General features: G+C 54.3%; 6 protein-coding genes across 6 annotated transcripts; 5 read left to right on the forward strand and 1 right to left on the reverse strand.

The window, feature by feature from the left end:
* Positions 1-60: 60 nt before the first annotated feature.
* Positions 61-2,900, forward strand: Asppvi_000938 (putative DNA mismatch repair protein (Mlh3); the record flags this gene model as incomplete). Its single annotated transcript, XM_043297242.1, has 2 exons — positions 61-307; positions 358-2,900. The coding sequence occupies 2 exons, from the start codon at positions 61-63 to the stop codon at positions 2,898-2,900; spliced, it is 2,790 nt and encodes a 929-aa protein (XP_043153177.1).
* Positions 2,901-5,959: 3,059 nt separating this feature from the next.
* Asppvi_000939 (dDENN domain protein) lies at positions 5,960-9,494 on the forward strand (the record flags this gene model as incomplete). The annotated part of the gene is made up of 4 exons (XM_043297243.1): positions 5,960-6,590; positions 6,671-8,986; positions 9,040-9,294; positions 9,355-9,494. 4 exons carry the CDS (start codon positions 5,960-5,962, stop codon positions 9,492-9,494), a joined length of 3,342 nt encoding a protein of 1,113 aa, XP_043153178.1.
* Positions 9,495-11,780: 2,286 nt separating this feature from the next.
* On the forward strand, positions 11,781-13,940 carry Asppvi_000940 (uncharacterized protein; the record flags this gene model as incomplete). The annotated part of the gene is made up of 1 exon (XM_043297244.1): positions 11,781-13,940. One exon carries the CDS (start codon positions 11,781-11,783, stop codon positions 13,938-13,940), a length of 2,160 nt encoding a protein of 719 aa, XP_043153179.1.
* A 1,344-nt stretch (positions 13,941-15,284) lies between these two features.
* On the forward strand, positions 15,285-17,966 carry Asppvi_000941 (transcription factor domain-containing protein; the record flags this gene model as incomplete). The annotated part of the gene is made up of 5 exons (XM_043297245.1): positions 15,285-15,300; positions 15,470-15,899; positions 15,947-16,125; positions 16,175-17,204; positions 17,255-17,966. 5 exons carry the CDS (start codon positions 15,285-15,287, stop codon positions 17,964-17,966), a joined length of 2,367 nt encoding a protein of 788 aa, XP_043153180.1.
* Positions 17,967-18,225: 259 nt separating this feature from the next.
* On the forward strand, positions 18,226-18,990 carry Asppvi_000942 (DUF3632 domain-containing protein; the record flags this gene model as incomplete). The annotated part of the gene is made up of 1 exon (XM_043297246.1): positions 18,226-18,990. The coding sequence occupies one exon, from the start codon at positions 18,226-18,228 to the stop codon at positions 18,988-18,990; it is 765 nt and encodes a 254-aa protein (XP_043153181.1).
* Positions 18,991-19,060: 70 nt separating this feature from the next.
* On the reverse strand, positions 19,061-21,814 carry Asppvi_000943 (putative pH signal transduction protein PalA; the record flags this gene model as incomplete). Its single annotated transcript, XM_043297247.1, has 6 exons — positions 19,061-19,373; positions 19,419-20,396; positions 20,463-21,357; positions 21,408-21,462; positions 21,518-21,755; positions 21,807-21,814. 6 exons carry the CDS (start codon positions 21,812-21,814, stop codon positions 19,061-19,063), a joined length of 2,487 nt encoding a protein of 828 aa, XP_043153182.1.
* Between the last annotated feature and the right edge of the window lie 115 nt (positions 21,815-21,929).

Raw genomic sequence — 21,929 nt, forward strand, 5'->3', positions numbered from 1 at the left:
TCATGGGAAGACAGCCTGTTTCGCATGAAAACATTGACTGAGATTTCTCCTGCTTCTGTCATGTCTTCAGAGGACGGCAGAATAGAGCCACTACCACCCGAAGTTGTGGCGAAGATAAAATCTTCAACTTCTATTACCGATCTAAATCGAGTGGTTGTTGAACTCGTCAAGAATGCGCTGGATGCAAATGCACGTACGGTCTCCGTAACGGTTGATTTTCACCGCGGGGGATGTGTGGTTGAGGACGACGGTGATGGGATACCCCCAGCCGAATTTGAGTTGGATGGAGGACTAGGGAAAGCGCATCGTACGTAGGCTCGCTCCTGTTAGTTGTCTTCTCGCTCACCTCTTATGCAGATACCTCGAAATTGCATTCAGCAACAGCGGTCTACGGTCGTAGAGGGCTATTCCTCGCTTCTGTGGCGTCTCTTTCACTGTTGACCGTTACCTCGCAACATTTCAGCCACAACAGCACCAATAGTGTTATTTTCCATCATTCGACTCCGATCGCACGCCTGACGCCAGCACCACCATCGCATCATTTGAATTGCAGCGGTCATGGGACGCGTGTTACTGTCAATGACTTGTTTGGCAATATGCCCGTACGCGTGAAAAGTCGGGCCCTAGCCCTTCAGAAACCCGACGAATTCGAGCGGCAGTGGGACGATCTCCGGCGACTACTCGTTTCTTTGATGTTGGCAAGTGACCATCTCACTAAACTGGTGATCTCAACTGCTGGAAAAGAGAGGAAGGTTACGATTCGTTCGCACGCTGGGCGTCAAGAGATAAGGGGAGACTTGGATATCCAACGCATCGCTTCTATACTTACGCAGGCCGGTCTGATTGAATCGCAGAAACCCGGTAGCTGGAATTCAGTGTCAGCATGCGTCCCTGGGATTTCATTACACGCCGCTGTATCGCTTATGCCAAGTCCCACGAGGAAGGTTCAGTTTATCTCCATTGGGATTGACCCAGTCTACCCGCGCAACAGCACGGACCTGCTCTATAGTGAAATCAACCGTTTGTTTGCTCTGTCCGATTTTGGTGCGGTTGAAGCTGCCCCTGTAAGCGGCGACGGAAACCCAGGTCCTAGGTTTACAACCAAGGCAGTGAACAAATGGCCGATGTTCTACATTCGCATAGACGTCGATGATCCTAGAGAACTCTACGAGGAAGGCCATGAGGTGATACCGGAGTCAAACCAGTCTGTCCAGCGTCTTATTGATGTGCTTGTGGCCATGATAAGCGAGTTCTTGAAACAACAGGGTCTACGACCACGTGCAGGGCGACAAATGAAAGGTGCGTCTCAGAGGTCAATGAACGTTGAGTCGCCAGAGGCCAGCGGATCCAGTCTTGCGAAATCGGTGTTTTCACACAACAAATCTTCCATTGCCGAAGAAGCCTTGGCAGCCCAGTTGAAGCTGCCGACCTTTCACAGACCGACGTCAATGAATACTACTTCGGATTTTACGACGTGGTCTAGGGTCAAATGTGCGAAAGAACCGCCTGCCGGTAAGCATGAATTGACCGATGGGTGGAAGAAAGCGCATTCAAGGCCTGCCTCGGAGTACCACGATAGAGAATCGTTGTCAATTTGTCTAGAGACGGACGATTCGTCGGCCGGTAACAAACTGCAGATTACTGAAAATGGCGGGTCGAATGCTGATGCGTCGATACCGTGGACTGACCCCTATACTGGACGTACTCATTTAATCAATGCAAGAACGGGCCAAGCAATTAACGTTAGATCACCATCTACTGCATTTACAGTCGACGAGCGCCCCCGATCTGCCGGAACACTTCAGACACTGCGGGCGCTTGATAGGTCAAGGCCAAGGTCGGCAATCTCAAGCAACAGTCATAATATCTGGGTTGAGAGCCTCCTAAGGAGATGGGAAAACCCTGCGTTCAGTCGACCGGAAAGTCCCATAACCGCGATTGGCGACGGTGAAAGTCACGTAAATACGGGTGATAAGGGCCTCATTCGGCCGTTTGACGGCTCTGGAGAGTCTTGCGGATTGGAAGATTTTGGATTGGCAAAATTCCGAGGCCGATTACGCAAGAGTCACCTGGCGACGTCCAACCTCATTGCACAGGTGGATCGAAAGTTTATCCTCGCAAAGCTTGCAGATGGCCATAGCTCACGGTCGGTCCTAGTCTTGATTGATCAACATGCTGCGGATGAACGATATCGGATTGAGAGCCTTTTTGGAGAAATGTTCGTTGATGGTCATCGTCAAGTTCAAACCATCAGGATTGACCCTATTACTTTTGATATCCCGCTAATGGAAGCCACTCTCTTTGGAAAGCATGCAGACTTTTTTGCATCTTGGGGTGTTGGGTACACTGTTGAGCGGAAATCGTCAGCCAGAGCTGCCTTCGTTGTAGTGCATTCACTTCCCACACTGATTGCAGAGCGGTGTCGAGTAGAACCCAATCTGGTCAGCGACTTGATCCGCGGCGAGCTATGGAAACAGGAGGAGAACGGACGGGGTGCTTTGACTCTCAGTGCTGGGCGAGCCCAGAGATCCAAGATACATCGGGACGAGTTGGGGTGTGAGACAGAGGACAGCTGGGTGGAACGACTCAAGAGTTGCCCTCAGGGGATTATTGACTTGCTGAACTCTCGGGCATGCCGAACAGCAATCATGTTCAACGATGCCCTGACGGCTGAGGAGTGCGAAAGTCTTATAGGTCGACTGGCGCGATGCGTCCTGCCTTTTCAGTGCGCCCATGGACGGCCATCTATGATCCCGATTCTGGACTTGAGAGAAGGTGAGGAGTTGTTGGGAAAGAGTGCCGAATGCGAATATGGATATGAATATGAAAGGAATGAAGGTGGACGACAGCAGGATTTTCTTGAGGCTTTTCGGTCTTGGCAGGCTCTGAGCGAGCACTGAAGCTTCACGCAACTGGAGTTCTTGAGAGTATAAAGTATCTGATGGTTTGTTACATCCATAGATTCTTACCGTCCTCTGCGGTGTGAATTTGGTTAGAACGGCTCAAATCCTTACAAAGCGTACTTTCTAGATACATCGTTGATCGATGATAGGGTTGGCCAAAAGAATGTGGCATCTGTAAGGTGGAGTGCAGTGGCGTTCTTAAGGCTGTCACCGGCCAGGGCTCGGGATTTGAGACATGCAGAGGAGAGCGAGTGATAAGGGGCCCAACTCGACGGGATGAAACTCGACGGGATGAAACAATCTTGGGTAGTCTTAAGATTGTGTCTCGAGAATACCTGAGATGGAGTCACGTTAGCATTCTGCCAGATCACAATGCGTTGTATGCTGGCAGTCAAGAGAGACCCCATATGGAGTTGAACTTTGAGAACAATAACGAGGTTGTTCGGTACTTACCAACATGAGAGGTCCTTGGTTCTGGAATCCCGAATGAAAATGCAAAACAGAACTGCCAACTGCCAACCCCGGCACCGAATAGCATCAAAACCCTATGGATGATGGACAAAGTACTGTAAGTCTTAAGCAGTCAGTTCGGTACGTTAGTGTGTACTCCGTAGACGAGGCTGGTTAGTTGCAGAAATCCCTACTCCTCCTCGCACCCCCTGCGTCCAGACCACGGTGGTGCTCCATGGCTGGGGCCGGGGTGAAGAAGCCAGCCCCGGAGTTATCTGCATCTGGGGATGCGACCACCATCAGGATCTGTTGCCAAGGGCTGGTTACGGACGTAGCAACATGTTCAAAGCCAAACAATGCCTATGCTTCGATGGTTAAATGTTATGCACTTAGCTTTATGAATAATTATTCCATAGTACTCCACACAAGAATGTTACAGCCTCGGCAGGAAACCCACATTTTCTACGTTGGATCTTGACACACCGTAAGATCTACTTACATGTTGAAGTATCTACTGGACGAGGGATTATCCTTTTGCAGTCGGAATCATAACCTCGAGATATCCACCATGTGCCATTTGCTTCGATTGTGTTGCTGAACTGGTTGGGAGGGTCATTCCCCTATCCAATCATCCAGCATGTCATCAGAGGCCAGACTGTTCTATCTAGGCACTCGGACGTAAGTTAGCTGAAAATCCCGGATTCTATACAGTTCGAGACTCTGACGCCGGAGTTGTCGCCGAAGCTGAGGTAGGTAAAGTACTAGACGACTGGAAGATTCCTGATGGCGGGGAGGTTGACAGCCAAATACTGATATCAAGCAAGGGAGTTAGTTCCCAGTCCGCCAGTCACCACAGCCGAAACGGTTACATCTGATGTTGATCATTTCCCGTCCGGACAGTAGTGCTTCTCTCCAGCCGTTCAAGTACCAGAGAACCAGAGGTATTGTTTTAGAATTTTGATAGGCAGGGGTCGCTCACTTCAAATCCACTCGGTTACATGCTCCCCACTGGATCCAAACATTGACAACTCCCGGTAGGTTGTCCCTAACGTTGATCGCGAGTTTCGACAACCAGTTACTCGGTACAGTACTGAGGTCATACTCTGTATATATGTTCTCCGACCTGGTCGAAGAGCACGAAAGACGGTCTGTCATATCATATTCGTGGCTGAGATTATCGGTGGAGAGGCTGGATTAAAGTACGCGAATGTGTCACCAGAATTATTTTAGCGAGACAAAAATAATTGAACGCAAATATTTAATATGTTGATTTACCTTACCTCCTTGAATTTACAGTATCCAAGCCAACCTGCAGGCCGCAGGAGTTCGGTACAGCGCCCTGGATCCTTCGAAATTATCGCTGTCTCTCCTGCATTGGTGCGGTCGATATCAATGGCTCCAACGAGGGATCGCAGTTTCGGCTGCACGTTGGTTCCCGTTCCTTTGTGCCCTGCCTCTTTCTTTTCTTTTTCTTTTTCTTTTCCATGGAAGGAAAATTTCCTGCCTTTCCAATGGACGTCGGTTTGTTGATACTCTCCTCAGTCGCTAGTTTCTCCTGATAGCTACTTTTTTGATCGACGATTACCTCATAATACCTCTCTCCCTCGCAGATAACAGAAAGAAAAAAGTAAAATACCATAATCAGCCACCAGTTGCGCAGCTAGAAGTGGGTATACCCGTCATCCTAGTGTTGGACTAGACTCAAGGGCATGGACGGTTCTGTTCGCTGAGTGTGCGTGTGCACAGCGGAGCGGAGGAGTGTAGACTGGAACCATTGGAGTGATCGAACCAGAGAAAACGTAGACCGGAGACTGGAGAAAGCAAAGACGAGGAAGAAACGGGCAGGTAGAGCTAGTAGAGGGGCAAAAGACGGCCGGAGATGGAGTCATAGAAGGACCGTACCTTAGTATCAGTCTCCTGGATGGAAAGCGATGGAGATATCGCAAAGAAAAGAGAAGAGAAGAAAGAAGGTCAGGAGAGGTGAGCATCTTTCTGAGTAGTTGTATCACTATTATTCTGTTATTCTCCTTTCTCTATTATTATTTAGTAAATAGATATTAATTATCTGTCCTTCACTGCTAGATACTACTACTACTATCTACTAGAGACTCCTTTTCCACCCCCCTCCCCCCTCTAGTGCTTTGCTTGCATGCAGCAGGAGTAGATCAATTTCTCCACGCATTCCCAATTTTTCCCCCTTTCCCCTCTTCAAACTCACTGCTTTTTCTCTCTCCGCACTCATCTTGTCTTTCTTTGCTTCTTCTGTTCCGATTTCATATACCTGGACGGCTCATCCTTCCAGCAAGGTTGTCCAGCCTATCCCGCGACCATTGTCGCAATTCTCCTCTACATATGCGTCCTCGTCTCCACCACGATTACCTCCCTATTGATCTCGAAGCTCCTGATCGTTGAAGCCACCCTCCCCCATTGGCGCTGGTTTCGCGCTCAAGGTCACAGTTGACACTTGCTTTTTCAGTTTTATTTTATTTTTTTTCTTTTGGCTTCATGTGATGACGATAAAATACACGGTAGATTTTGTGACGAATTGAACGATCATCCACTTGCTAGCAGCTCATCACATCCCCTCATCCGACCCAAAAAAAAATATGCCTTACTCTTCCACCCCCGAGGTGCCAACCACGCCTCTCGCGGATTACTTCTGGATAGCTGGCGTGGATGGCACAGAGATTCTAGAAACCTTCCGAAGGTTGGGCGATGAATATAGGGCTAACAGCGCCACTTCTCCCGGTCCCGCTCTCACAGATACCATCGAGGAGGATGCCGACGCTGAGGAGGCTCATGACCCCCGTCTGGACGGGCTCTCAAGGCCCAATTCGACTTTGGCCGGCCGTAACTCGTTCCAGCGATTCTCTATGCGCTCGGAGAACTCCGCCGAGCCGAATGCGAACGGCTCCAACAGCAATCGGAGCAGCCTGACGATCAAGGGTGCACAATCCCCTCGGGGCTCGTCATTTCTGGAGGACTTTGACTTCGACAAGGCGCTCTTCAAGTTTGCGTCCGAAAGAGACTCGTTCCTGTCCGACCTCAGTCTCAGTGCCGGGGCCATCACGCCCGCTTCACGCCCCCGGTCTCGGTTGCGCACTCAGAAGATCACCTCGGACGAGACCCCGTCACAGCCGTCGAGCTTACTACGATCTGGGATCGGTTCCGTACGACGACATATGGCCTTTCGGGATATGAACAGTATGAAGCGGCAGCCGTCGGTTGCCCGTCAGGGTAAGTACATATCCGGCGACATTCGCCATACTCCACCATCTGCGTTGACAATAAACTAAGCTCTGTTCTTTCCTTGACAGCTTCCATTCGTACTTCACGGCGTCTCAGCAATTACAACTCTGTTATCCCCGCTCCGCAACCCCTAGAATTCTCCCCCACAATGCACCCCCTGAAACGGAGATTTGAGCCCGTTCTTCTCGATCGATACCCAACAAAAGGTATGGCGGAGGAGCTGAAGCAGCGCGGAAACTTCCCGGATTATGTGCCGATGTTTGCCTTTCCCAATGACATCAATATCGTGTCTTCCGACCAGCGGCCTCGATCCACGTGGCATGGGTTTACCATGACGACTGACAACGGATCGCGACTGCACGCAATCTGCGTGATTATCTGGATCCCTCTGAATCAACGAGCGGCCGAAGAGTTGGAGAAGCGCTGTGAAGAGTGGAGGAAAGAGAACATGACGGACGAGGAGCGAGAGCTGGCGGCGAGTCTTGGGGAACGGCTGGCCTCCGAGCGGGCCAAGCTGTCCCGACTCCTGGCGCAGCTTCCCACCGTAGCGTCCGGGTCGGAGTCGAGAGAACAGTTGGAGGATGAGATCAGCGCTGTGGAGGAGAAGATTGGATTGATGACCGATCTGCTACGACCGGTGCGTCACGGGGCGGCGTCAAAGATCGAAGGGTTGACCGACGGAGAAACAGGTTTCTGGATCCCCCGCGCATATGGAATTTTGGGGCGCGAGGAGAACATGACTAGCTTCTGGAAAGAGTGGCTGAAGGCCATCATTGTGCCCATGACCGACGGTGGCGTTCAGCGAGTCCCTCCCAGTTCGCCGCGCATGGGTGTCTGGCAACCATTGGAGCGATACGTGATGAACCTGTGCACCGAGGCATTCAGCCCCAACTCGTCCAAGACGCAGGTCGAGCTGGCCGTTCGGGAGCTGCGCCTCTTCGCACGCAAGGAGGCAGCCAATGAGCTGCCCGGTTCCAGAAACACGGATCTCTATGCGTTATTCCGGACGCTGTCCCTGTCGAACATCATCATCCTGTTCGAGTACGCTCTTACCGAGTCGCGCATCATCTTCCTCTCGTCCCACACGTCGATGCTCTACCTGGCCACCCGAGCCCTGGTCGACCTGCTGTTCCCGCTCCAGTGGACCGGCGTGCTGATTCCCGTGCTGCCGGCACGGTTGATCCAGGCTCTGGAGGCCCCCTGTCCGTACATCGTGGGCATCGAGCGTCGATACGAGAAGGTCGAATTGCCGTCAGATGACTTTGTCCTGGTGGATCTGGATGCCGACCTGATCGAGAGCACGGTGCAGCCGACGCCCCTGCCGCGTCATCAGCGCCGGAAGCTGCTGTCGCTGCTCCAGCTTGCCGCGCCCCACCACAGTCGGTGCGCAGTCCCCACTGGCCCTCCGGCTTACGCAATTGAGACGTTCCCCTTTGATGCCTTTATGTCGGAAAACCCGTCTATTTTCAACGCCCGGGCGCAGTCCACTCAACTGGCCAAGTATGTCAGTCTCAATTCGAGTGCGTTTGGCCAACAGCCTGTGCTGCCGACTACTTTCCAACCACTCATCTTCAACGCTTATCTGTATGCACGGCACGAGCAAGCTGCGTCCCGGGGCTTCTCATCCAAAGGCTCCGACCGACCAAGCACCGGGTCCACGTCCAAGACCGGGTCACCACCTTCCCCGAGGGACAACTCGCCGACCTCGGGCCACTTCCCGCCCAGCTCCCGGAACGATTCGGGTATGGCTCTGCAGGCTTCGCTGCGGGAGAAACGGTCGGGTCATTTTGATGCTGCATCCCGGCGAAGCTCGTCATTTGGAATGGAGATGAGGTCAGCTGTTCCGAGACGGCCGAGTGCTCCTTTCCTTGGCCATGCGCCCAACCTGTCAGTCACGACGTTGAACACGGATTACACCTCGGGCTCCACCTATGCACCGTCCGTCTATGCTCAGTCCACGGTGGCAGCCTCGACGATTGTGCCGCAGTCTGTCGCACAGCCCATCCAGAATGCCGAAGGCACTTGCTGGGTTGAGGGCCACTGCCTCCAGGTGGTCCCGGCCGATGACAAGGCCGTCTGTGTCGTGTGCGATGAGCGAGCGGAGGACGGCATGTACCGGTGCAGTGCCTGCAGGACCCTGGTGCACAACCGGTGCGCTCTTCAGATCTGTCTGGTTTGTCCTGCAGCGTTCCACCCGGAGCAGGTTCGGGCCGCCTTTGTCAGATGTTTCGCCAGCCTGTTTTACACCTACAAGAAGTTCCTTCAACCGGCCACGGGCGACAAGAAAAAGGCGGGTCTGACGTACAGCTTCAACATGGAAGCCTTCTTGAAAAGCCTGCCTAGCGAGCATGCGGAGTACATTGCGGTCCTGCAGCACACACAAGGTAAGCTCTGAAAACCTGAACACCGTGGTTGCGTGTATGCTAAACCTCATTAGGTTTTAACGAGTTCATTGGGGAAAGAGAAAGGGTGAATCCCAAGTCGAAGGACCCCCGACTGGCCTTGTTCGATGAGATTGTTCTGTCGAAACGGAATCGGGGCCGTTCTTCGCTGTTTTCTAGCCGTACCATGACCGATTTCCTATCCGATACCTCGAACCATCTCTGGCGAACAGCCAGTGCGACCTCGTTTCCACCGAGCAGCAGGGGCCAACAGACTCTTTCTGGGGATTATACCCGCATTGTCACTAGAGGTGCGTCGACGATCTGCAAACTTGTTAGCCTGCCTGTAGAATGTCGCTAATCCGTCACAGCCCCAGCCAAGCTCGACACCAGCCTGATGAAGGAACCGCGCATGATTAATGGAGCGCCGCGGGTCTCAAAGACGGCCAACAATGCTCGCCGGAAGCCACTTCCTAACCTTATGAACGGGCTTGCTATCTCTCCTCCGTAAGATGATGAGATTCGATGTTAAAGGGGCTTTATATGCCCTAGAACACTATTAGATATGACGCTGCCCACGTGGCATGCACCTGTCATATCTCTCACTGGGGTCAGTTGCCGTGTTTGTTTCACTTTTGTCGCAGATAGAGAGCATCGTCAGGTCACTGCCCCCTGAGACTTGGGTGGTTACGATTTGGCGCATCCACCGTGGAGAGGACGATATTCCTGTCTGCGCTTGAAACGCTGCGGTGGGGGAACCGCAACGAGCAATGTACGACTAGCAATGTTACTTTGCATGGGCACGGGAGGGACGGGAGGGTCCGCGCCACGGGAGCACGTTTGAAGCAAGCCATTCTCCGCGCTGAAGAGTATTTCCGGATCTGCTCCTCTGCAGATGGGATCCGGACGAGTCGCATGCATGATTTGAGCGCGGCACAAGTCACTACTCACGTTGTGATGGCTTGACATGAAACCAGACTTTTCGAGGTCATGGGAGGTACGATACGACACATACATCGACACCAGCATATTTGTACACATTACCGATCTTCTCTTACTTTCTACATTGAGGCAGCGGATATGATTGCTTGGTCTTCTGCTTGACAGGATTTGGATTTGGCTTTGGATTTTCGTTTTGTTGTCTAATACCCCGAATGACTGGCCAGGATTTCTCCGGCTGTTTTTGGCTTATTTATTTCTAGAGATGTTCCCTTATTTTTTGGAAGAGTCGTTTTGTTGCATCTGTGAACGTGTCAATGGAATGTGGCCTGCGTTTTGTGGGCCTGGAATGAATGAGGATACGCGATTGCATGAGTAGTTGGGTTTATCTGTAGCAGTCTGGCTATTCAGTGACCGGGCAGGAATCCGTCAGATGACAGGGACTATGGAGTATATATTCTTCAACGTGGACATCAATAGCACAGGACAACCGGGTCAGCGATGACATCGACGGCAGAGATAGTGACTGGGCCATTGGGAGGCTGCGGCGGATCATCCTTCAGATAAGCATGTCTCATGTGCAGATTCTTCCACAAATGCCATGCCAGGCTTAAGAGACCTGCAGGCTGGACTACGGCAGACACGACTGTTCAATAGCCGGGAAACCCGTTGAGAAGGTGAGAGGGTGACCTGGGACCGATGTTACTATGGCTATGGAGCTATCCTGAGGTAGGGCCTCAAGTAATCCATAGATCTGAGGCAGGTGGATTCCACCAGGAGCGCCATGGCCAGTTAGATGGGGCGGTTGTGCTCCGTAACGCCATGAGGTCTCTTTTTCCTCGTATCATCGGAGGTTTTGGATGATTATCCATTTAACCCTACTCCAAAGGGTAGATGTAGATCTTTCTACTATGGCGTACCGCTCTATACTACCAGCTAGTCTACCAGAGTCTTGTCTTGCATGGTGACCATTAGGGTTATTATCTAGACAATATGTGAACAGGGGTGTCAGAGTATTTAGCCAAATATTTATTGCTTCTTCGCATATATTCTATCATTATATTATTCCAGGTTGTTGAGGACGCTGTGATAATTGAGATACTACTTACTGTACTGTACACTGTAAGAAGCACTGCGATTGGCGGAGAAATAGGGTCCGCAGCGGAGGCGGAAACCCGGGGAAATTCAGCCGGAGACAAAAGACGCATCGTTGCATTTGCCGTGGACGAGGATGAGGGACAGAAGAAGGAGAGGGAGAAGAATCATCTGGATAATGTTACCTTCTAAAGGCTGATGAGAATTCATTGTTGAGTCGCTGACAATCTCCGTCTTCTTCCTCCTCGGGATCTTGCTCGCTTTCTTGCGTCTATCAGGGGGGTAATCTTCTTACAGCCAGTCCGATACAACCATACCTAGGTAGACTACGGCGTTGCCGGTCGGTTTCCAGCTTCCTGGCACTGGTGGATGATACCCTGACCTGACCTGATCCTATCCTGTCCTTATTCTCCTTTTCTGTCCTAGATTGTCCCTCTATCATTTCTCCTTTTATCTTGCTCGACTATTTGATATATTTGATACCCGTTCGCCCTCTTTTCTTCCGGATAATAACCTACCCTACCCACATCGACGGTGATCAGACATTAAAGGCTAAACTCCCTCTTGTGTGGGTTTTACCCCAGAGTGCCATTACCAGCAGGATAACCTCACAGTGAGCTACAGTCACTGTTGGTCAACATATTTATCTTATTTTTATGAATGATACCTCCATCTCTTTCGTTTGTCTGAGACTCCAACTGCTGTCGTTTAGTCATTGGGCCAACTATGAACTGAGCAGTCTGGCTGCCCATGCAATGAGATGATGCAGACAGCCGTTCATCAGCCCATGGGGATGACCATTCTTGCTGATACCACTCCATCTGTTACCAACAACCACACCAGCACCCCCTCTCCTGTCAATGGTGCTCATCCCCCACTGTCTACTCCTGTCCCGGCCAATTCAGCCGTCGCCGCTCCCCAGACTGTCCCCGCGGATCCTCCGAGGACGGTGGTGGTAGTTTACGGGTCCGGCCAGGACACCATCGTGCAAGTGGTTGCCGAGGTTCTGGGCAAACCATGGACCACAGAAACGTCGCTGTCCTCCCTGGTGAAGGGCAGTAATGCCGTAGTGGTGGGGATTCTGGCCGCCGAGCTGGCGCGCAGTCTCGAGCAGTGCGACCTGTCTACTTTGATCGTGATCAACACGCACTGTGTGGACGACGGCTCGTCGCCGGACGAGGCGCTCACTGACCGCTGTGACTATGAGTTTCTGTACTCGCACAGCCCGTTTCTGCGGCGCGATCTCACGCGCTTTCTGTCGTTGATCCTGGGCCAGACGCGGCCGCACGAGGATCTCAAGACAAAATCCCGCACCAACTTCATCTCGACGACGTTTCCCGATGTGCATGCGGCGCTGCCGAACCTGGACATCCTGTCTGTCGGGTCAGACGCGGTGGAGATCCGCGTGGATCTGCTGGTCGAGCCGTCGCCGCAGGGGGTCACCAGCCCCGTGCCGAGCCTGCGGTACGTGGGCCAGCAGGTGATGCTGCTGCGGCAGCACACGGAGCTGCCGATCATCTTCACAACGCGCTGCACCAAGGAGAATGGCAAGTTCCCCATGGACGACCCGATGCTGTTCTACCGGTACCTGCGGCGGGCGATCCAGTGGGGGTGCGAGTACATCGACGTGGAGCTGTGGCTGCCCGAGGAGATCCGGCGGCGGCTGGCCGAGCAAAAGGGCAACAGCGTGATCATGTCGGCGTTCCATGATTTCTCGGGGACGTGGAAGTGGACGTCGCCCGAGGCGGCGCGCATCTTCGAGGAGAGCGCGCGGTACGCGGATATTGTCAAGATGATCGCCATGGTCCACACGATCGAGGCCAACTACGAGCTGGAGTACTTCCGATCGACGATCAAGGCGCGCGGGTCGTCGGCCCCGCTGCTGTCGGCGGTCAACATGGGCCAGATGGGCCAGCTGTCGCGCGCGCTCAACACGGTCTTCTCGCCTATCACGCACCCGCTGCTGCCGATGATCGCCGCGCCGGGCCAGCTGACCGCGGCCGAGATCAACGAGGCGATGCACATCATGGGCGCGCTGCCGAAGCGCGATCTGTATGTGATTGGGTCGTTCCGGGCCACGCCGCAGTCCATGTTCATGGAGAAGTGTTTTAATGAGCTGAGCCTGCCGCACACGCTGACGTCCATCGACCGCGGCCCCAAGGGCACGATCGAAGGGGTGATCATGCAGCCCAGCTTCGGCGGCGCCTCGGTCAACCCGCCCATCTCGGCGGCGACGCCGTACATCCCCGCGGTCAGCGAGGCCGCGCGGGCAATTGGGTTAGTGGATACAATTGTGGTGGGGGAACCGCAACAGCAGCTGCAATCGCAGCCGGGATCGGCACCGCAACCGCAAGGATCGGGAACGAGAAGGCTAATTGGGGAGAACGCAACCTGGAAAGGTATCCGGGCGACGCTGACACGCGACTACGTACCGTCAGCCTACCGAGGCCGAGCGGCGATCATCCTGGCAGGCTCAGAGAGCGATGCGTCGGCGGCGATCTATGCGCTGCGCAGTCTCGGGGTGGGATCGATCTACACAGTGGGATTCCGGGCGACGGGACCGCTGGCGGCGGGACTGGAACCATTCACCTCGATCCAGTCGGTGAAGCTGGTGGAGCAGCCGTTTGTGATGGTCTCGGCGCTGCCGCCCGAGAAGTCGCTGCTGGTGCAGCCGCTGCTGCGGCACTACCGGAGCAACGGGCGGACGTCGCCGCGGTCGACGCGCGGCAAAGTGTACCTGGATCTGACGGCGAGTTCGGGAGAGCGCAAGGGGGATCCCGTGGGCGTGGCGGTGAGTGCGGGCTGGACGGCGTATGGGATTGACGAGGTGACGGCGTGGACGACGGTGGAAACGATGCGGCTGCTGGTGGGACAGAACGTGCCGTTTGATTTTGTGCGGATGGCTTCGGGAAGGATTTATTAGACGCATTATATTCTTCATCTTGAATCATACGAGTCACATCTATCTACAATCTATCATAGTTGCGAAACTTAAGATGTGTCTTGGCTGGAGTAAGTAATGTGGGGACCCCGGTATGTGTAACTGTAACAGCCGGTATTTCGGAAAGTGGCCGGTATTTTCTGCGGCGTTCAGGCACCTTAGCCCTGACTCCCTGGCTGATAGACTAGTCTAGATGGTACTTGTATTCACATGTAGAGGACGGAGGACCCGGAGCAGAGCTAGTCTAACAAGCTAAGACTATTCTGTATGATGCCTTGACGATCGGAGGCGCTTCTGCAAAGGAAAAGAGACTTTTGAGACTGTGATGCGGAGAGGGTCAAGACATTGATGGAGATGGGTTATCTGGTCAATGGCTGAAGAATCGGGTCAGGGGATGATGAATGACCTGCAGATGCTGACCTCGTGTCTTTGCCTACTGCGTACTGCTTAGGGACTAGGTCTAGGAGGTCCGTCTCGAATGGAGTAAAACGCCAGTGGGCCACAGGACGGCACTTCGGTCCGTGACGGGGAGAGAGAGAGAGAGAGAGAGAGAGAGAGAGACAGATTAATCTATTCTGTGGAAGCGAGGCGAGACTGGATAGCCGATGAAGAAATGATCGACTTCCCCAGATTCTGTGGTCGGTCTGCTTTGGGCTGTGTATCTGTCGATGGATACTCTGTCAACTGTCGACTCCCCGCGCTCCGGTGGCACATAACAAGTACCATCAATTTTACCATCTCCAGGCTAAAGCTAAATGGACGCTCTGGTTAAGTTGGTTCTGCACTACTTTAGCTGGTCTCTGGCTGAATCATGGATCTAACCGTGAATCGTCTCTGGTCCGACACTAGACAATCCTCCGTCCTCCATCTTCATCTCCAGATTCCCCACTCTTGCGATTCTCTCCTCATGCTTCGTATTTCTTCCTTCTTTCTGCTGCTGCGATCGAGAACCACTACTGCGCACTTGTCTATGATCTTCGCCCTGGTCTTACTTTTTGCTTTTGCATTAAACTACCGGAGTCTTGAAGCCTTGGACTGATCCGTCCTGGTCCTGATCCTGATCTGGAGGCTTGAGTCGGGCCACTTTAATTTAACTGATCCTCATCCTTTTCCTCTTTCTTCTCTTCCTCCTCGCCCTCTTCCTCCGCTTCCTTTCTCTCTTTCTGTCTCAGTCTTCCAAATGTCTTGACCAATCTTCTTTAGTATCTATTCTATCTATCATCAATTTATCATGTCCTCCGTTATTTCTCGCCCCGCCGTCAGTATCGACCGGCTCACTCCCCGCCGAGTCACTGCCGAGCCGCGCGAGTCCATGAACTGCAAATCATGTCGAAAGCGAAAGGTAAGTATCCTCCTCAGTCTAAAGGATCCAATTCTAATTTGTAGATCAAATGCAACCGTATGCGTCCCAGTTGTGAAGCATGCAAGGTCTTCCAATGCCCATGCATCTACGGTAGCTCGCCTCATACCTCGGCCCCGTCATGTAAACGCCCTACTAATTGTGTCCGCAGATGCCGTCCCCAAAAAACGCGGCCCCAAAACAGACGTCCTCGAAGCCCTGCTCAAGCGTGTCGATGGTCTCGAGAAACGTCTGCAGGATGAAAACAAAAATCCCATCTCGCCCACCTCCACCGTCGAGCCGGACAAGGAACCTGCTGATCCGTCGGCCTCGTTGCACGCCCTCGCCCGCGCATCCACCTCCAGCACATCCACGACCAACATCCCCCCATCCGAACCTTTTCCACGGCCATTCTCCTTTCCCTCGCAGCCCTCGCCTCCCGTGCATCATTTTGCCCTGCCGGATTCCATGTTGGATGCGTACTTTGCCCGCATCCATGGCAAACCCTACTTCATCCTGGACGAGCCGGTAACCCGTCAGAGTCATCAGATGGGGCAATTACCTGTCGCTTTGTCTATGGCCATCTACGCCATTACCTTGCGGTTTGTTCTCCTGTTCGTGCGTCTAGTTTCAGCACTGACCATTGCAGATATACAAGCTCGCCCAACACCCCCGACCAGTCCCTTCGAATGGCCCTGGATTATGCCCTGCAGGCCCGACGCATGGTGGATGTCGATCAACCGACCATGGATGGGCTGCAGGCCCTGCTTCTACTCTCGCAGACATACTTTGCCCATGGTCTGGGCAAAAAGGCCTATATGACTTTCAGTATGCAACCATCGCCTCGTGAAAGACAGGATATTGATTGACTGTACAGCCAACTGTGCCTCCATGGCCATTGCTCTGGACCTCTACCGCGAGCCCCCGAAGAGTCTGCCCGCCGCGGAACGCGAGATGCGACGCCGGCTCTTTTGGGCAGTCTACATCATGGACCGCTTCCTGACCTGCGGCTCGAAACGGCCCGGCCTCATCGCTGACCACTCCATCGTCCTGCGACTCCCCGCTTGGTCCCCGCATGCGGCCGGACTCAACGTCGAGGGCGAGCTCTTCAACACCGTCGGCCCCAACATCCAGTACTCGAGCGACCCGCGCCGCAAACCCGGGGCCACCGCCCTCCTCATCGACATCACCCGCATCCTGGGGATCACCAACCGCTACCTGGCCGCCGGCGGCGTCAAGGGCGACTCGCACTTTCCCTGGCACTCGCTGTCCAACCTGTCCAAAATCCGTCAGGAACTGGACATCTGGGCCACAGGCACCCAGGACGTTTTTGCTTCTGTAGAAGCGCTGTTCGGCCATCCCGAGAGCTGCATCCTGCTGCTGAGCAAGCTCATCTATCATCTCGTGCACTGTCTGATCTACCGCCCGTTCCTGCCGATTGACCTGGTCGAGCTGCGCGGCACCGGCCAGCACCAGTCCTGGCAAATCGAGGCCACTAACTTGTGTTTTTCACATTCCAACGCCATCGCCGAGCTCGTCGAGCTGGCCCGCAACTCCCCCCTGATCGAATGGCCTGCCTTTGTCGGGTACTGCGTCTGCACGGCGGGGACGGTCCACGTGCACGGCGTGCACTACAAGGGCCGCGAGGGCGAGGTGTTCTCGTCCAGTGCCGAGTTTCTTACTCGCGAGATTCACCAGCTGACCTGGCTGGGGTCCTACTGGGCTGGCGTCCAGCACCAGCGCGAGATGCTGCAGACCATCTATACCTGCCACGCCGAGCTGGTCCGCACGCTGGCCACCAGTCCGATGCGCTTTTCGCCCGTCTTCCACCTGGAAGACTTTTTGGATCGGTATCCCGGTCTGACGGCCGACGGGTCGCACGTGCGCCTGGTCGATATGGGTGATACGTAGGTTGTCCTGTCCTGCTCTGACTCAGTATGTGATCTGACCACTGTAGCCCCCAATTGGACCCGTACTACCGACCCATGACCGCATATCCCACGTACCATAACCAGCCGCCCCGTGCCCCCGTCACCCTCCCATCCAACCACAGTCCGTCGCCGCGCCGCGACTCGCACAGCACAACCAGCACCGCGACCAAGCCGCCCGGCGTCTCGTCCCCATCGCTCACCTTTCATCACTCGCAGCATGCCCAGCCCTCGCCGCAACTACAACCCACGTTTACGCTTGGTAACGCCGACCTGACCCATTCTTCTGCCTCGGATGCCAGCAACGGCCACCATCCCCACTCCAATCACCACCCCCACAACAACAATCACAATCACAACCACAACCACAGCTTCTCCCCACCACCCCCATCAGCCATGTTCGGCTTCTCGCCGCCCGCCTTTCTAGCAGAGTCCCTGCACGTGGCGCCCACTCCGCCCTCGCACCCGCAGTACGCGACCTTCCCATTCGACAGCAGCAGCAGCAGCAACCACCAAAACCACACCGGCCAAACGATCATGACGCCCGGCGCGCAGTCCCAGGCCAGTTCGTCGCATACTGCCGGGGCCGGCGGCGGCAGCGAGGCGGGCTCGATCGAGAAGGATCCCTTCCTGAGTCTACTGGAGCAGTTGGCGGAGAACGAGCAGAATTCCGCCGGGGGGCCGAGTGAATTGGATTTCTTCCTGGGTGGGGTGGACGTCGAAGTCGGCGAGAAGGAGTAGCCGCCTGCCTAGGCCTTGTGTCTCGCTAGTATTTGTGAATACGAATGGTGTATATATGATGCATAACGATATGATACCCAAAATCAAACATTATCAAGACCAGTCGGTCCGAGTAACACCACAGATTGATAAGATATGGAGTTACGTCATCGACTACCACACCACCATCTATCTACATCAACCACCTACCTCAACAACCAAGACAAAAAAGACAAGAGAAAGACCAACATGAAATGAATATCTACAGTAAAGATCCACAATGCAGTCCCCATTTGAATCAGAAGACCAACCAACCTGGCCCTCCATCCTCACCATCGCAAAACACACCCCGCGCACCTCCACCCCAAAACCCGACCTCCCCTCCGCCGAGCAACAAACCCTCATCGACTCCCTGCGGTCCCTCACCCTCACAAACCCCCAAGTCTCAGACTCAGACTCCGAGCAATCAGACCTAAAAGCCGCCGTAGCCGATATCCTATCCGAGTACGAGGACGAGGACGAATCCTCAATCTCAACCGCAACCTCAACTGAAAACAAAAATGAAAAAGAACAATGGGAAAACCTCCACGCCTTCCTGGCATTCATCACCAAGGAGCGCATCGTGCGGTTAGAAGATGTAGGGATCCATACCTTGAGGGTTGCGCTGGAGAGGGGCGAGCACCACCACTATCATCACCATCGTTATCATCATCATCAGCAGGGTACTGGTGTTGGTGTGCCCCCCGGGACCGGGAAACGGAAAAAGATGGCTGTTTTCGTCTCCTGTGCGGCCATCTGGGCGTTGGTCATGGGGGAGGAGCTGTGGGAAAGGAGGCACGAAACCGAAGAATTCCCCGTGGGTTTGTCGCTGTCACCTTCGTACCGCGAGTCTGGTGCTGCGGGGGGCGCCGCGCCCACTGTCTCCAAAAGCCGCTGGCAGATGTGGATTGATCGGTTCCAGTTTCTGAGTCTGGCCGATGATCTGGACATCAAGACGAGGGAGTTGGCTGCCGAGGCGGCTGCGGTGATGCGTCGGGTGACTTAAGTCCTTATATACGAGTGGTATCTCATTCCGTATATATACATCTTGATACATCTGTCCTATGGATACTTGCTCAACCAAATCTGATTCCAGCGCTGGGATCCCATTGCCCCGGCTGTCCTCGGCTGTTCCCTCCCCCGAACCGGATCCCCATCTCTGGCGACCACATGCCAGGCGTCGGAACCGCGGGCGGTGCGACCGGGGCTCGTGTCGGTTGTGGCGCCGTCAGCGGTTCTCCTGGTGGATGTGACGGTTGCATCTGAACGGGCGGCTGAATGGGTGCTGGAGGTGACGACAGTTGTGGTAGCTGCGGCGGCTGCGGTTGCTGTCGGAGGTGAGGTTGCGAGATATTCAGTGAAGCCATCGCTGCAGCACTTGCAATATCACTAAATCGATCAGTATCACATCTAAAACGAGTGACAAGGACAAACCTTTCTAGTTGACTCGCTTCCATGCGGCGCTGGTGCACAAACGCCTTGCAATCATCCCGGAACCTCGACACAATCTTGGCCAGATCGTTGTAGAACTTCCGGCCCACTTCAATGTTCGAGATGATCTCCTTGTACTTCAGATACCCGTTCTCCAGCTCCTGCAGCGCCTTCTCCCGCTCCTTGGTCGACGCATCCCCCGTGTGCGCCCGCGTGAACGCCCGGTTGGCTTCGCGCACCTGCGCCGCAATCTGGTCCTGATCATGCTGCTCCTGCGCAACCATCTCCAGGTCCGGGTCGTACAGATGAAGCTGCTCCTCGAACAGATCCTCAAATTGGCTTGCCTGGATCGGCTGCATGGGAAACTCCCGCTCCAACCGCGCAGTCTCCTTCAAAAGCGCCTGCGTGATATCATCCCCCCGAGCCTTCTCCTTCAACACCTGCGCTCGCCGCTTCCTTCGGCTCTCCAGCCGACTCACTTCGCTCAGGCATCCCCGCAGCCGGATCAACTCGCGCTCCACCTCCGGCGGGATTGCAGCGCGCCGGCTGCTGGGAACGTACATCTCCAGGTCGCGATTGGTGCCTGTGAGCACCCGAAAGATCGCCTCCGAGTCCCGTAACTTCTGCTCCACAAGATTGTCGCTGCTTTGGGCCGACGTAAAGTACCCGCTGATCTCGCTTGACGTGGTGTGCAGTTTCGGCGCTGCCGTCTCGGACGTCTGCCGGCTCCATCGATCAGTCCCGTATTTCCGCCGTGAAGCATCATCTTCCGCCTTTTCGGCCGCCAGCAGCTCTACTCCCTCATTGTAGACCGCCTTGTCGTTGGCCTTGACCCTGGCTATATCTTCAAGCGACCTCCGTAGCCGGTGCAGCCCGTCCTGTTGTCGCATCTCCTCGGCGTGAGCTACCAGCGTTGGAGGTAGTCCAAGCGGCTTTTCAAGCGCCTGCAAAGATCCTGGCAAGTTTAGCGACGATAGCAAACTACATAAAAGTCAGCGTAATTCCACTACAAAGTTGCCAGCCATTAAAGAGTTGCCAAGAACGTACTCCCGTAGTTTGTCCGTCATGGTCTCCAACTCCCCAATAATCCTCTCGTTAACCAGGCGGTCGCGGCGGTCAGAGTAGATACTGGCCGCAATATGAACTGCATATGGCACCAATCTGGCAAACAGCGGCTGTCCCAGAGGCCCGTCCTCGCCCAGCATGGATATCGCATCCGTCACCTGAGATGGCGCCTTGGCCGCAACCATACACGCCCGGTCGATGATCTTGAGCTCCGACTTTGGAGGTATAGGGTTGAGATAGATGACATCATTGTCCTTGGTCGCCCGCTTAAGGTCCTCCGACACACGGCTCTTCAGCCCATTGAGATCCCCCAGCACGGCCCGGTTTATCCAGCGAGACTCCTTGAGCGCCTCGTTGACGCACGCCTCGCTATCCCGCAGCCGCGCCACTTCCTCGCCGTACTTTCGCTTCTCCAGGCAGTCCAGCGACTGCCGGTATTGCGCCGCGGCCGCAAAGTGATGGTGTTTGGCAGTCATGTGGTGGATCCACTCAGGACTGATCGCGTTGGACTTGACCGCGTAGTCGCCAGCCTCGGCGTAAAAGTCAGAAACCTTGGCCGCCAGCCGGGCGATCGATGCATCCTTCAGACCGTCCTTGACGGCCTTTTGCCAGAAACACTCCTGTGCCTGGGCCAGAAGAAGTTGCTCCAAACTCTGAAGGGTCATTTCATCCATGTCCTCAGGCGGGGACGTTCGCAGGTCGGGCAGGATATCGGCTCGTAGATGCAGGAGAACCCCGGCAGACTGGCAAAAGTAATTGCATGCCTGCTTGAGTCCGTCGGAAGTCGTCCGGTTAACCGAAAAGGCTAGCTGAGAGTACAGCGCCGCCAGATTGAAAAGGATGTTGGCCAATTCGAAGCGAAGGTTATTCTGTGAAACTTGACGGACTGTCAGTGCTCGTCCCTGATATACCGCCGCAATCACATACTAGGTCTTGTTGTATTGAATCCAAAGGCAGGATACCATGGAAATTCCACACCGACCTGTCACCCTCAGTCAGCATGCTGTACACGCAGAGATGATGTTCAGGACACTCACATCAACCGGAAACTTCCCACCCAGCCATTTCAGTTGCGCCGCGTACGTGACCAGTCGACTGATTCCACTGACATGGGGCTCCTGGACATTAATCGCCTCATTTCGCAAACGGTCGATGATCAAGAGATCATCTGCGAACATATCCGGTCGCTGGTCATATTTGGACGAAATGTATTGAGTGATCGCATCGGACAAGGAGACGGCGTGGGAGCGCCGAAATGGGACCTGAAGGATATTGCTAAGCAAAACATCAGTAACGCATCATTGAAAAGGTCTCAGCAGTACGTACGATGTCATTGTGATGGTCGAGGCATGGGAAGCATCGCAGGCAAAGAGGCCGCCGTTGGGAAGTTTTTGTTGACAGCGAGACGCCCAACCCCGCCTGCCTGGCCCTGGCAACGGATGACGTCCT

Source organism: Aspergillus pseudoviridinutans (genome assembly GCF_018340605.1).
Source record: "Aspergillus pseudoviridinutans IFM 55266 DNA, scaffold_1, whole genome shotgun sequence".
Taxonomy (NCBI): domain Eukaryota; kingdom Fungi; phylum Ascomycota; class Eurotiomycetes; order Eurotiales; family Aspergillaceae; genus Aspergillus; species Aspergillus pseudoviridinutans.